Here is a 12,504-nt window from a genome sequence, read left to right on the forward strand (position 1 = left end):
TCTCGGTAATTTTGTATGAGAAGATGTAGGCTGTTTGTCTTTTACTAACTATGACGAGGTGTTAGCACAATGCGCAGCCGTTAAAAAGGCAAAATGTGCACCAGTGAGGGACTGACAGGAATGTCATCTTGCGGTCCATCTGGTCTTCATCAATAGCAGCGGTACCGCTAACGGTCGGCTACCGGTATGTGCTGTTAGGGACCTGGCAAATGGGGATTATGAAGATTCCGATCTTTACGTAATCCAAAGACGCGGTACTGGGAGCGTGACCTAATCGCGCGTTTGCGCAGACCTCGTCGGGTTTCTCTCCTGCGCGCTGCTCGCTGCGATATCCCTTGTCACAAACAATTGAAAAAAAAAGACTTTCTACTTATTGCAAGCAAATCCACCGAAAGCGAAGGAGAGCATTCAATAGATCACTTGGCTTTTTCTGAACAACGATCGGAACGAAACGATCTTGCGACTACAACTTGTGACTTTGGACGCGCACGATGATATAGAGAAGCCTCAACGCTCACAATCCCTTCAAAATAACCCTTTCTTTCCATCAGCAACCCAAAAGGTATAAGGACAGTCATAGAGCCATGAAACGGATTCGGACAGTCGACGAGGAGTCTAGGAGCGCTTTCGTAGCCAAACAGCAGGACTCTGGATTTCCCAATGATCAGCTGAATAAACGACGGCGCACTTTGGGAATGAGTTATGGCGAGTCATCAAACGCTGGATTTGTGGAGGCCGGTGTTGTTTTGGATGTTAAGGCGACATCCGCTCTTATTTCGCATGGGAGCCCACTTTCAGGGATAGAAAACATAGCGCATGTCAGCGATCAGCAAACTGGGGGTATCGCATTACGCGCTGCCTGTGGGCAGTCGACGGAGCAGCGTTGTATTGTTATTGACGAAGTCATGCGAGCATGGGATTCGAGTTTGGATTTGTGTAAATCCACGTTTGAAGCCTGTAAGACGATTCTGGACAAGGTTACCTTCAACATAGCTGGAAATGATATCTCACAGATGGTAAAGACAATATTTTTGCATTCATAAAGCGTCATGCATCTCAATTATCGATTCTCAGGGGAGCGAGAAATTGCATGAATGGGCAGCAGCGGCGATTTGGGTGCAATCCCATGTTGAAAAATGCCAAGTATGCCCAGACGGCACCCTCTCCGAAGCATATGGGCCACCTATGCGGATATCAAGGCTCTTAGATTGCGCCCTATTGAAGAGGTAGCTATGCACCGCAAGGTTTTTTTCTTCTCATTTGTTTAACGTGTGTTCCAACATAGGAGCAACACCCCGATTCAGATAAAAGATCTGCCATCGCTTACGACCGAATTCAAGCTAGTTGTGACGGCACTTCAGCCCGATCTTCATCCTGTCTTATACCAGAGGTTGACGACCGATCTCCACGTAGCAGAAACGTTACATCAAACCATTGCTCGCGCTTTTGGCCTGTTTGATAACGTATTCAGAGGGCTGCTTCGACATACAAACTCGGAGCGGATGGGACTAGCTATGGGTGATGAGTTCTTGGATGCTGTTCATCGCTTTGCGTGGATTTTTTTCTTGGTTGGTGCTGGTACGCCGTCGATCTCAATATGAAAGATTTTGTTACCCGGAAGTATGGCTCATTGTTGCATTAGATGCACATTTCACGGTACCTTGGCCAGAAAATGACGTTGAAACGTGGTGCCTGTACTGTGTGCTTTTTGTTGCGATCCAACTCCCGGTCGATAAGCGCAGAATGATTAGGGAAGGTGGGCTGAATGTTTTCTACAAAATGTGCAGCGGGTCTCTATATTTAACGCTTGCTTCAGTTTTGACGTTTGTTGGCCTTGAAAATAGGTCATCTGTTGACCAGTGCATTGCGGGCGGTGTCCAACCGGACGCCGACTGGAGAGACTATTACACTACTGTGCGAAAATGGTTCTGTGAAAAGTACAACAAGGACACCGCTCAGTTTTTGCGACATGAGCAGGACTCAATTGAGCGGGTGCTGAATGTATGTTGTCATGCAGCGACAATTATCTATCTAACCACACATAATCATCATGACGACCGCTTTTGATTTACAACAGATGCTGATACAACACAAAACGCAGCCGTTCAAGCACGAGCAAATACGAGTTCTTAACCCGCAAATACCATGGTCCATCTACGACGGTGCTTTGGACCCTGGGCGATTATTGTACAGTAATATCGAAGATTTGAGCCGGTGGTACGATACAATATTGCTGGAGAAGCCGTATGAGTTTGATGGTAGGCTTTTCAGGCCCCTAAGTAGAACAATAGGTATGCGATTAATTGTAATCCAATCCAACTTCTCCGCCTCGGAAAGCATAAGGAGGGCAAGGTATTGGAAGTGTACTTATGCTATATTCTTCTTTAGCCACTCCACGAAGATTTTGTAGAACGCCCCGTATGTCGGTTACGAAATCCGCGAGCTCGCGGAGCTTAAAAGCCGCATTTGAGCGGGCCAGTGTTTTCAATGTATGGTTACGCCCAGCACACCATCTTCTGACGTTGCCCTTACGTCTCATCCTCTGAATCTACACTGTTTAGAATCTCATGGCAGCCACTCCCTACATGGCCCGCTCCATCTCTGGAAGAGGAACAAGAGGGGCACCAACTGAAGCCGATCGACACCAGTTACAAGAGAAGTTTGCGGGGATGTTTGCGAACGATGTGGGTGTCCTAGAACGGTTTGGATGATGAGCCCTATATTACAGACCTAACTTTCACTCTCCGCGTTCAGTCTCTAGACCAAGCCATCATTACTTGCAGACTCTTGGCCTCGTACATATCACACACGCAGATTCGTGCCATCATAAATCGAGTGGAAACTGTGACAGGTAGCCTATGAAAACCAATGCGCCGCACTTCGGACGCAGATTATTTACTCCGTGGTTATCTACCCTGACAGCAAATCTCCCACATGACCCAATCCGCGATGCAGCGTGGTCTTACGGTGTCAAGCTTTATTATCGACTCATGGAAGATTTGTTGGGTAGTCCACATGCACGAACATCAAAGGTGTGTGAAACGTACAGCCACGAACCTTCTTCAAAAACGAGGCTTATTGACCAACATCTCAATGGGACCTAGGAATTTTACCAAAAGTTGGTGGAAGATGGGCAATTCCATCGCTGCCTGCTATTTATTTCGTTGGAAATTGTTCGATACATGTACAAGGTGCAACAGCGTCTGCATGCTAATCGAGTATCCTCATTGGTTAACCCAAACCTCTGCCGAACAGTTCGACAAACCATTCACAAATGATTTAATACATCAGACGCAATGTCATGTTGTGGTGTTGGCGATGATGCTAAAGTTGGTGCAGCAAGGCGATTTTTGGGTATGTGAGAACTGCATCCAGAGCTTACACACGTACGGATGTTCATCAAAAGTTCGGGTGTAGTTGCCTGGGTGGATGAGCAAGCGACTAGTAGAGATCGAAGAGCGAGTGCTGGAGACGGAGTTGTGGAAGTGCAGAAGATTCTATCCCATGCTGCGGGCTGCGGCCGGTGAGCGGTGCGATGGTGAGTTCGGCGATACGACTATTTCTGCTCCTTCAATGAAAAAATATTTATACGCCGACGGCTTATTCCAGATGGAGCGTCACCAATGATACCGAAAACTGCGGCTTTCTACGGCTCTAAAATAAACCCCACTGAGTCGTCCGTACCAGGCGAAATCAAAGGCATTCAGGTGCGCTCAAATTGAGCACTATCCAGCGAATAGGAAGACAACTAATAGCACAGATCTTCAACAGTGTCTTTTAAGCCAAGCAACTCTTATGTCGATTGTGCGCCTGCGTCATCTTTGCACCGCACTTCACCTCTCTCCCGACACCGCACAGAAACTCCTCGAATGGGGCTTCAAGCACGAGCACAGGCATCACTTGCTTCAGAATCGCCATGTGGATGTGTACGTTATGGCATGTGTGTACGCTGCCGCAAAAATGGAGGGGAAAATTATGACCTTCAAAAGTGTGGTAGAGGGATATAGAAAGCAGCCGCAGTTTGATGAGAAGGTAAGCTTGTATTTGATGGTCCCTGTCGACATGAGCGGAATCAGATAATAATTGTATCAACCAGACGGCCACCTCCATCTATATTTCGCAATCTGAGCCTTCCGTGGACTTGATAACTTATTACAATCGTGTCTTCCTTCCGATTCTGCGAACGTATATGAACTCCATTGATGTGAGTAACTAAACAGTCAGCTTTCCATGTGCATTTCCTAAACAACAAACTCTAGACCAACTCCCGAGCTGCTCAGTCGACAACCACCACAACAGCAACCACAACCATCGCAAATGCAAGTGCACCAGTACCACCACCAGCAATAGTACCGTCTCCTTCGCACCACCGCCTATCTGCCCTGCGCCCACCGATCGACTCATCAGTCCCCACCATGACACCTCGCACACGACGCTACTGCGCAACGGAGAGCCCTTTGACAACCGGACGGGTATGTTTCAATACGTAAAGAGAACCGAGTAATATTCCTGATTTATCATTTTTGCAGAGAGATTTGGGATCAAGTAGAGGCCCCGTTACCTCCATGCGTCGTCTGTTCGGTGCCGACGGTCGTCCACCGCGACTCCCGGACTCTAGACCTCCCCGGGGTTGATGCCCTTGTGTCACAGAAGGTCATGAAAAGCATTTGGAATCCATTGATACAGGCGTCTTGACTGCGTAGAACTTCTAGTGAGAAGAAATGGTCAGTGCCGGCATAGATTTAAGTTATTATGGTGGAAGTAGGAACGGAAGGGAAATGGGAATCTGTGATCAATGTAAGTATGATTAAAGTGACAACAATGTTATGAGCAAGATCTCTGTTACAATAGTATATTATACATAAAAACAACGTGTGTCCTAGAAAGATGGTTACTTGTGGCTTCTAGCTGCTTCTTCTAGTAGTCTTGCTTGAAGTTTGCTGCCACCGCCTCCTGTAATGCATCCAAATGTCCCAAGCTGGGGGTGTTGTTGCGCCTGCATGGCCTTTTTGCGCTTTTCCCCTATGAAAGGACTTTCTGGCTCTGTCAATTTCTTGGTGGATGGTTTGACATTCAGCGGTTTCATTTTATCGTACAAAACTGGCTGCGCTTTATGAACTTGTTGCTTACGGAGGAGCCGTATTTGTTCTTTCTCGCGTTCCTATTTTACGGAGGTCAATATTCAGCCTTACTTTATCCCTGATCGTAATAGTGTCATAGGCAGACTACAGACCTCGTCATCTTTTGCCATCTCTTCCCTCATCTTTTGTTCGATAGCCTCTCTCTGTTTTCGTGACTCTTCAAACGCCCGCCTCTCCTCGGCCCTTACGTCCGTGTGCAACAGCACGTTTTCCACATCTGTAAGCGGGCGATTTGAAGGCTGTGGAATGAAAGGGTCCAAACATGGGAGAGGATTCGCCCGAAATTGCCTCATCCGCTCCTGTTCTCTTAGTTCCCGCTCTCGCTTCTCTTCGATGGTAAGACGCGCAAAGGAGCCGCGAATTTCTGTTTCAAGATTGAAGGGCTGAGGGTTGGTTATTGGGCGGTGAGGGACGGATGGAAGAGGCTTTGCATGAACATGTCAATGAATCAGGTCCAAGATTTGCAGAAACCGAGAGCGATCACCCTTCAAGACTCACATCAGGCTCATCATAAGGCAAAGGGTAGGCGCGGAACTGTTTCGCGCGCTCCTCTTCCTCTTTCTCTCGTTTGACCCGTTCCTCAAATTCAATTTTTTTTCTTCTGCTAATCTCATCCCCTGGGAGCGAGAATTCGGGTGGCACGATGACACGATGTTCGACCACAGGCTCAAACGGCTGAAAGATCTTTTTAGGAATAGGATTCGCCTTTACTATTCTCGGTGGTGAGGGTTCAGGAGCCGGTGGTGGTCGGGGTTTTGTAATAGCAGGCGACTGAGGAATGGTGGGTGCTGATTTGGGAACGGCAGGAACACCAATTGGACGGTCGGAGGCCAGGATCTTACGGTCAACAGGCTTTGCCTTGAACGGCTGGATCTTGGCCAATTCCGCCAGCTCTTGTTCTTCTCGACTCGGAACGCTAAGGATCAACAGTAGGTCAGTGTTGAAGTTTTGTATAGCTACTAAATATACATACGTATGCGTCTTCTTCCGTAGCTTTGTGAGCAAATACGGTGATCGTGGTTTGGTCATTCTTACATGCCCCCTCCAAGGAGATGACACCTACAGAGTAGATTCACCCCAGGGTTAGCCAAAACTCCATTCTTTCAAAGCGTCCGTGTGTTACCGCAGAAAAGACCTTTGCAGGTCCCGGCTTAGCCTTGAATCTCTCGGGTACATTCGCCTCGAAAGACTTCACTTTCACTGCCAACGGAACGTACGGGGATTTTGGCTGGGTCACGTCGTTTGCCAACGTTCGTAGAGTAGAATGAAAATTGAAAGGTCTGGGGACTGTCATTCCATTCATTCGCTTTATTGGCTTCTTTTTCTGAAACAGACAATGCGCGTAAGTTACTGGTTCCCTGAGATCATGAACAAGCGATGTCTTACCTGTACTCCGCCAGGAGACCGCATCCCCAACCCGTCCTTAGTTCTTAACCTTGAAGCAAAGCTAAACTCCTTTGGTACTGTAAGTCCCCTGCGTTTCTGCGTCTGATTCATTTTCTCAGCGACAGGTTTTCCTTCACGGGGTTTAGTGTCCCGTGCCTTGGTTCTTTCTGGCTTAACAGATTCATCGGCAGATGACGATGACGATGACAATCGCTGATTCGCAGATGCGAAGGGGTTTGCGAAGTTGCTAGCGCTCGTGTTTTGCTTACATTCGGGTTGAGTCAACCCAAGATTTGCCAGAAACTGGCTGGCTTTCGGTGTCGACTCTTGTACAGAAAATTCTTCGTGAAATTCGTCGTCGCCCTCGTTGTGATGATTATCTTCCGCAAATATCGTGCTTGCAGGAGTTGTGATACGTGCGTCTGCGGCCCCGCCAAAGTCAATGGCTGTTAAAATCTGATTGACATTGACTGACTGGGCTCCCCATAAAAAGAATTTCCCGGCAGTCGCTATATATTGTGATTGGGGAAACAGGTTACGTACCAAACCAACTATCAATGCCAGTTTCGCTCTCCTCTTTCAAGAAATCATGAAATTGAGGAGCGTTAAATTCATAATTTGCATCCGTATCATCGCTCCCAACCGTCCTTTGCTCGGCCGCTTCGGCAAACAGATTAGATCCTGTAGTTTCCTTCGGAAGGCGTGCGTGGATAACGGGATAAAGCGATAGGGTTTTCAGTGGACGTGGTGTGAGGGAGCTTCTACGTGGAGGTTTAGGTCGAGGCGTCATTGAGATTTTAAACGACTTTATTAAAGAGGAAGGCACCCCTTCTCCTTGGCTAGTTACAAAACGATAGAGAAAATGGGTGGAGGGGTTGATCTCGATACTCGTTTTCCTGCAGCCCCAGGAACACCTTCAAAGATCGTAGGAAACGCGGCAGGACGCGCCTTCGGACAAACCGAGTGGAAACTGCTTTCGGACTTTGCTTATGTAATCAGGCAACCCTTTGGTTGTCCCGCCGGTCCCAATTCTAGATCTGAACATCCCGAGCCGTTTTCACATCAGTCGCAATGATAATCAAGACATAGTAGCAGCTTGTGGAGAGGTATAAAAGACAAGAAACACACTATAGTACTATACAATCCCACAATTCCCTCTATTACCCCAACCGGGCATGTCCAAGATTAAACTAATAAACGCCAACATCCAAAAAAAAAAATCAATATTTCACGTTGAATCCATATCTGCCGCTGCAAAACTTCTTCAGGTCCAGTCTCGTCCTGATGCACTGTCTCGATGCATTAACACATTCCGCGCGAGCTTTGGGGGTGACATTGGGGGGAGCGGTGGGTCGTTGAATGATTGAACGGCAATGCGTGACGACGGTATGCGCGCTTCCGCACTAGCGCTAATGGCTAGGTCATCTAGCGAATGGCTTCGTGTTTTATTATTGGCGCTATGTAAAGTGACATTTAAGTTCATTAGAGGAGAAAGTATGAATCAGGTGGATTCCTCATTCTACGTACGCTTGAAAGAACCCCTTCAAGCCCCACTTTGCTGACAGCCGCGCAAAAAGCGTCTGGCTTTTGCTCTTCCCTCTTTCACTTTGTACGCTGTCAGCGTACCCACTTTGTTCCACCACTCGTTTGAGCTCAAAGAAGTTGGGCAACACCCCCGCGCTCTCTTCTGGTGTGAGGTAACATAATTGCTCTTCCAGTTCGCGTTCAATCTTGGGAAGGGATTTGCCCAGATAGATGTAAAAGTTTGCTGTATCTACTAGGTCCCCCGAGAGTGTTCGGGGGTATTTTAGGTTTGCGGAGCGGGGGCTCTCGGGACCTTTTAGTGATGGCATTGATCGGGAGAGTGCTTTGTTGATATTTGTGGAAGTGGCGTTCGATGACAATAAGTGTCCTGATCTGGTTACTTCTACGTCTTCCAGCTGTGCGTGACAATGGAAGAATAGCATTAGCACCATTCAATCTGGCTATTTTCCATGCTAAAATGGTCACACTAACCACATCCCGGGCGCTCTCGTCCTGGTCAAATTTCTCATCCAACGATGCAAATGTCAGGAAATCTTTGATCTTTTCACGATTTTCTCGTAGAAAGTGATTCAAGGCCATAAGATACTGCTCTTTGTTGCCAAAATCCACATCATTGCACATGGCTGTCAAAATCTTGCCACATAGTACGAGACCACGGCGTGCGGAAGGTGAGATTTTGCCTTCAACTAGACCGTAAGTATCCGGGGCCGTGATTGCTACAAAGCGAACCCTTGGTATGAACAAGAATTTAAATGGCAGCTGCATCGAAGATGTCACTTTACCTGGCACAAAAAATCGGAGGAAGAGGAAAGATCCCACGACCTTCTCAGATACAGATAGATATCCCACTGACTTTGCACTTGCAAAAGAACCTCTGCTCGCGGCCGGGAGCTTCGGAACGAAGGCGCGTTCGGAAAGACCTCTTGATCGAAATACCTCTGATCCTGAGGTGTCTTGCCTTGGTCGAAATACCTCCGATCCTGAGGTGTCAGTCCCTAGTGATGGATGCGAATCCTTCCGTCCATTCGGCCATGAATTCATTGATTCTGGACTTTTTATTCGACCTTGAGATTGCCGCTTTTCGAAACTACCAAGTTCCTGCCCGGTACTGCCGCTTCTGACATGAGACTTACTGGTGGACCTTTTGTTAGACTGGGATGGGCGCCGGGACGTAGGAGAGGAGTGGAGAAGCTCCACACTTCCTGTCCTTCGCATAGGGCCTGTGAAATCCTCCTCCCCTTCCTTGGTGCTCGCGCTACTCGTTGATCCACGATGTTTTCTTCGACCGAAAAGGCGGAATCCTTCACCTTTTGATGGAAGTGGATTCATGTCATCTTTTAATGACTGACTTCGAGTGAAGGACTGAGAACGCCGTGTTTCTGTCGGGCCAAGTTTTTCTGCTGAATCAGTTAGTATCGCCGAGCGCTCCTTTGGCGGTTTGTCCTTCAACGAATCGCGCGACTCTGACCGAGAGGTCATAATCGTCCCGCCTTCCGCCAAATGTGAACCACCCACTGGCTCTGCCATTTCCGCTTTCGAACCACCCTGTCTGACCGTAAATGTCGGTGTCCACCCCCCCTCGTATATCTCATCCACCGTGGCTCGCAGAAAATGGCACATCCTCTTTAGCGTCACTGGCATCTGTTCCTTTTTCTCCACGATGGATGTGAGGAGCCGTGAGCAGGCGCTTTTGAGTCGGGATTCATTCTCCGCTAACAGTTCTTGGACAGTGAATTGATCCATGTCTGGCGGAAACTTTTGAGGATCAATTTCGCACCCGTCAATGAAGGGGAGGATGTCACGAAGCGGTTCTGTGAGAGATTGACCGAGGTAGTGTAGACCTTCGTACCGAGCGAATGCATTGAGGAGCATGGTGGCCATACTGGATAAATACATATTTAGTTATAAGCACCGATGGCAAAAGGCTCCTATAGCGAACTACCTGTTATCTCGTATTATATCGCTCAAATCTCTGCTCTTGATCACTGAACGCGGAGATAGTCTTAATGCCTGCAAGCGGCTTCAAATATCTTTTTGTTCAGGCATTTACTTACAATACCCCTGTATTCGTGACCGCAGCAATCTCTTCAAGAATGCCTCTGTTCCTCTCTCGCGCTGTCTTCTCAACAATGACAATACGCCCAACGACACGCTTGCAGCTGTATCTCCCACAAAGGTAGCCTGACATATCAATGCGAGGAGGTTGGCGTTATTGGCGAGGAGAAGGTCGGCTATACGTTGATCAGCCGACACGGCCTATGTGAGAATGCCAGGAATCAGATGTGCGTGCAGATCGGTTGAGCATTAGTGATATTCTACCGTCTTGTCCGACAGATTTTCCAGACTCCTACTTCCAAGCTTTGACCGCCCCGTTGTTCCCCCCTTGTGACGCATTCACGGAATTATCGCACGCTGACGGAGGGAATGGAGGACGAAAGCGGAACCTGTCCAGCGACAATGAGCCTGTGTGCAGTTGCCTGATCGTCAGCTTATTGTCGAGATTGCACAGGAAAGTCTGTCATGAACTAGCAAGCTTCTTTTTCGCTAAATGGAAACCTGGATGTACGTTCTCAAAGCTAATGCGTCGTAGTATTTGGATTTTCGGATTAAAGTTGCCAAACAGAACTACTGTTATTGTGTGGACAAGCTGCTCTTATTGTCGAAACTGAGATGCGCGAACGGCTCTTCAGATTACTGCATCCGCTATTAAGCTATTCATAGAAACCTTGGATGAGGGTCATTCATTTTTGATTCACTGAGTATAATGGGATCCGATCGTAGTCCCCACTGCATAATATAAGTAGCACCGCCAGGCTCCCAAGGGGCGACAGTAAAACTGGATGTTGCTGGAAACGGGATCCGGAGTGATACCATTGGAGATGATAAACCACGGAGGGACATATCCCGGTGCATGGTAGTGCATATCACGAGCACATATCAGGATCAGGATTCCATAGGTCGGTCGCATTAGTGTCCAAATGTTTGACCTAGAACCATGTAAACGAACGCTTTTTCTGTTGGGTTAACTCTCCATCTCGAGCATCGACCGTTTGCATAGAATCATAGAATCCATGAGACCGTCAAAGTTCAAAGTCGTTATCAACACTTCTAAAGTTGATGATTGACTTTGATGTAAAATGGCCTGCTCCAGTTCGTTGAGCAGGATAGAATGTCCGCTAGCATATTTCCATGGGCAGCGGACAAACAAAAACCACAGAATATCGATGGAAAGGGCGAGTTTTAGAGGTCACTCGGTCTCCTTGTGCGTTAAAACACTGGATTTGATGCAGGACGCGCCGTCAAAACCCAGCAGAACAACACTGCATGCTCCTTGATGGATTTTCGCAATTTATCTACCAACCCCTTTCCCATCTCTTACAACCACGGATATTTTGCAGCTGTGCTCTCAAGGCTGCAGCTATGACCACTTCTTCACCTCTACGAAGATCTACCCGACTTGTAGTGCAGCAAGTAACAACCAAGACGATGCAGTCTGTGGCCCCGGAGACAGCAGAGGTTAAAGGTGAACGACGACGAGTTGCATCAAAGGCAGTGTCCTACAAAATTGAGGAAGTAGACGACGTGGAAGAAAGAACTGGTGCCCCCGAGACCGGCACCGAGCAAAAGAGATGGCCAAAGCAGGAGAACAACAAAAATGGGCAGGAAGACAAGCCATTGAAGCGGCGAAGGAAGAGGGCGGAGGCGGTAGATGCTATAGATGGCGATGAGGTGAAAATGCCAGATGATGATCTAAAGACGAAGCGTCAAAAGCACCGAAACAAGGGTATCAGTGATGACAAAGATATGGTAGCATCAGGTGAACCAACGGAAGCAGAGAAGGAGAAACCAGCGAAACGCCGAGTCACAAAAGCAAAGAGTACGGCAAATGAAGAGGATGAGAAAAGCATCAAAAAGCCCAAAAAGCCAAAGGTGGAAAAGACCATTGAAATTCCTGACATGGATACCGAATATATGTGGGCCCGTGCCAAAGCATGCAAAAAGTACGTCGGTGCGCATGTGAGTGCCGCCGGTGGAAGTCATAATGCGGTTATCACCAGTACCAAAATAGGGTATGAGCGCTCCCTTTATTTCCACAGAACCTTGTTAATATCTTTGTATCAGTGGTACATGTTTTGCGCTCTTTGTCAAAAACCAACGCAGATGGGAATCCCCACCAACTCCTGGCTCACAAGTGGAAGCGTTCGCCAAAGCTTGCCCTCTGGCTGGCTTCTGTCCCAAGACACATGTCCTACCACATGGGTCTTATTTAGTTAATCTGGCGAACTATGAGGATGAAAGGGCCACGCAAGCTTTCAATGGCTTTGTGGACGAATTGAAACGATGCGAAGAGCTTGGGATCGGATTATACAACTTCCAGTTGAGTATCGTTGAGGCAGTGATTTTAAGAATATTGACATCTTAGCCCTAATGG

At 47.7% G+C, this 12,504-nt stretch overlaps 4 protein-coding genes across 4 annotated transcripts in view; 2 read left to right on the forward strand and 2 right to left on the reverse strand.

Moving 5' to 3' along the window:
* Positions 1-257: 257 nt before the first annotated feature.
* SPPG_07796 (uncharacterized protein) lies at positions 258-4,831 on the forward strand. Its single transcript, XM_016755948.1, has 18 exons — positions 258-1,016; positions 1,075-1,226; positions 1,286-1,578; positions 1,643-1,756; positions 1,817-2,001; positions 2,078-2,291; positions 2,389-2,489; positions 2,562-2,684; positions 2,755-2,851; positions 2,923-3,032; positions 3,105-3,191; positions 3,256-3,354; positions 3,418-3,538; positions 3,610-3,707; positions 3,772-4,032; positions 4,097-4,204; positions 4,260-4,472; positions 4,530-4,831. Exons 1-18 carry the CDS (start codon positions 585-587, stop codon positions 4,632-4,634), a joined length of 2,913 nt encoding a protein of 970 aa, XP_016605018.1. The 5' UTR covers positions 258-584; the 3' UTR covers positions 4,635-4,831.
* On the reverse strand, positions 4,823-7,456 carry SPPG_07797 (uncharacterized protein). Its single transcript, XM_016755949.1, has 7 exons — positions 7,071-7,456; positions 6,528-6,949; positions 6,265-6,465; positions 6,115-6,200; positions 5,640-6,057; positions 5,234-5,566; positions 4,823-5,161 (listed from the first exon to the last, which is right to left on the reverse strand). The coding sequence occupies exons 1-7, from the start codon at positions 7,315-7,317 to the stop codon at positions 4,892-4,894; spliced, it is 1,977 nt and encodes a 658-aa protein (XP_016605019.1). The 5' UTR covers positions 7,318-7,456; the 3' UTR covers positions 4,823-4,891.
* Positions 7,457-7,635: 179 nt separating this feature from the next.
* Positions 7,636-9,553, reverse strand: SPPG_07798 (uncharacterized protein; the record flags this gene model as incomplete). Its single annotated transcript, XM_016755950.1, has 4 exons — positions 7,636-7,984; positions 8,055-8,467; positions 8,544-8,788; positions 8,855-9,553. Coding segments are annotated over 4 exons (1,550 nt in total), but the record flags the coding sequence as incomplete, so codon positions are not given.
* Positions 9,554-11,160: 1,607 nt separating this feature from the next.
* SPPG_07799 (apurinic endonuclease (APN1)) overlaps positions 11,161-12,504 on the forward strand; it is a gene marked incomplete at its 3' end in the record, with an annotated part of 1,848 nt that continues 504 nt past the window's right edge. The window contains exons 1-2 of the mRNA XM_016755951.1: positions 11,161-12,142; positions 12,195-12,468. Of these exons, the coding sequence (XP_016605021.1) occupies positions 11,397-12,142; positions 12,195-12,468 (1,020 nt within the window). The 5' untranslated portion in view covers positions 11,161-11,396. The remainder of the gene's footprint in view (positions 12,143-12,194; positions 12,469-12,504) is intronic.

This window comes from Spizellomyces punctatus, assembly GCF_000182565.1.
Source record: "Spizellomyces punctatus DAOM BR117 chromosome Unknown supercont1.17, whole genome shotgun sequence".
NCBI classification, from domain to species: domain Eukaryota; kingdom Fungi; phylum Chytridiomycota; class Chytridiomycetes; order Spizellomycetales; family Spizellomycetaceae; genus Spizellomyces; species Spizellomyces punctatus.

Coding starts and splice junctions, on each gene's coding strand:
- SPPG_07796 (XM_016755948.1), top strand. CDS start 585: ATGAAACGGATTCGGACAGTCGACGAGGAGTCTAGGAGCGCTTTCGTA. Junction 1,227..1,285: donor GATTGCGCCCTATTGAAGAG/GTAGCTATGCAC, acceptor GTTCCAACATAG/GAGCAACACCCCGATTCAGA. Junction 4,205..4,259: donor CGTATATGAACTCCATTGAT/GTGAGTAACTAA, acceptor AACAAACTCTAG/ACCAACTCCCGAGCTGCTCA.
- SPPG_07797 (XM_016755949.1), bottom strand. CDS start 7,317: ATGACGCCTCGACCTAAACCTCCACGTAGAAGCTCCCTCACACCACGT. Junction 6,950..7,070: donor TGGCATTGATAGTTGGTTTG/GTACGTAACCTG, acceptor GCGGGGCCGCAG/ACGCACGTATCACAACTCCT. Junction 6,201..6,264: donor CTGCAAAGGTCTTTTCTGCG/GTAACACACGGA, acceptor TCTACTCTGTAG/GTGTCATCTCCTTGGAGGGG.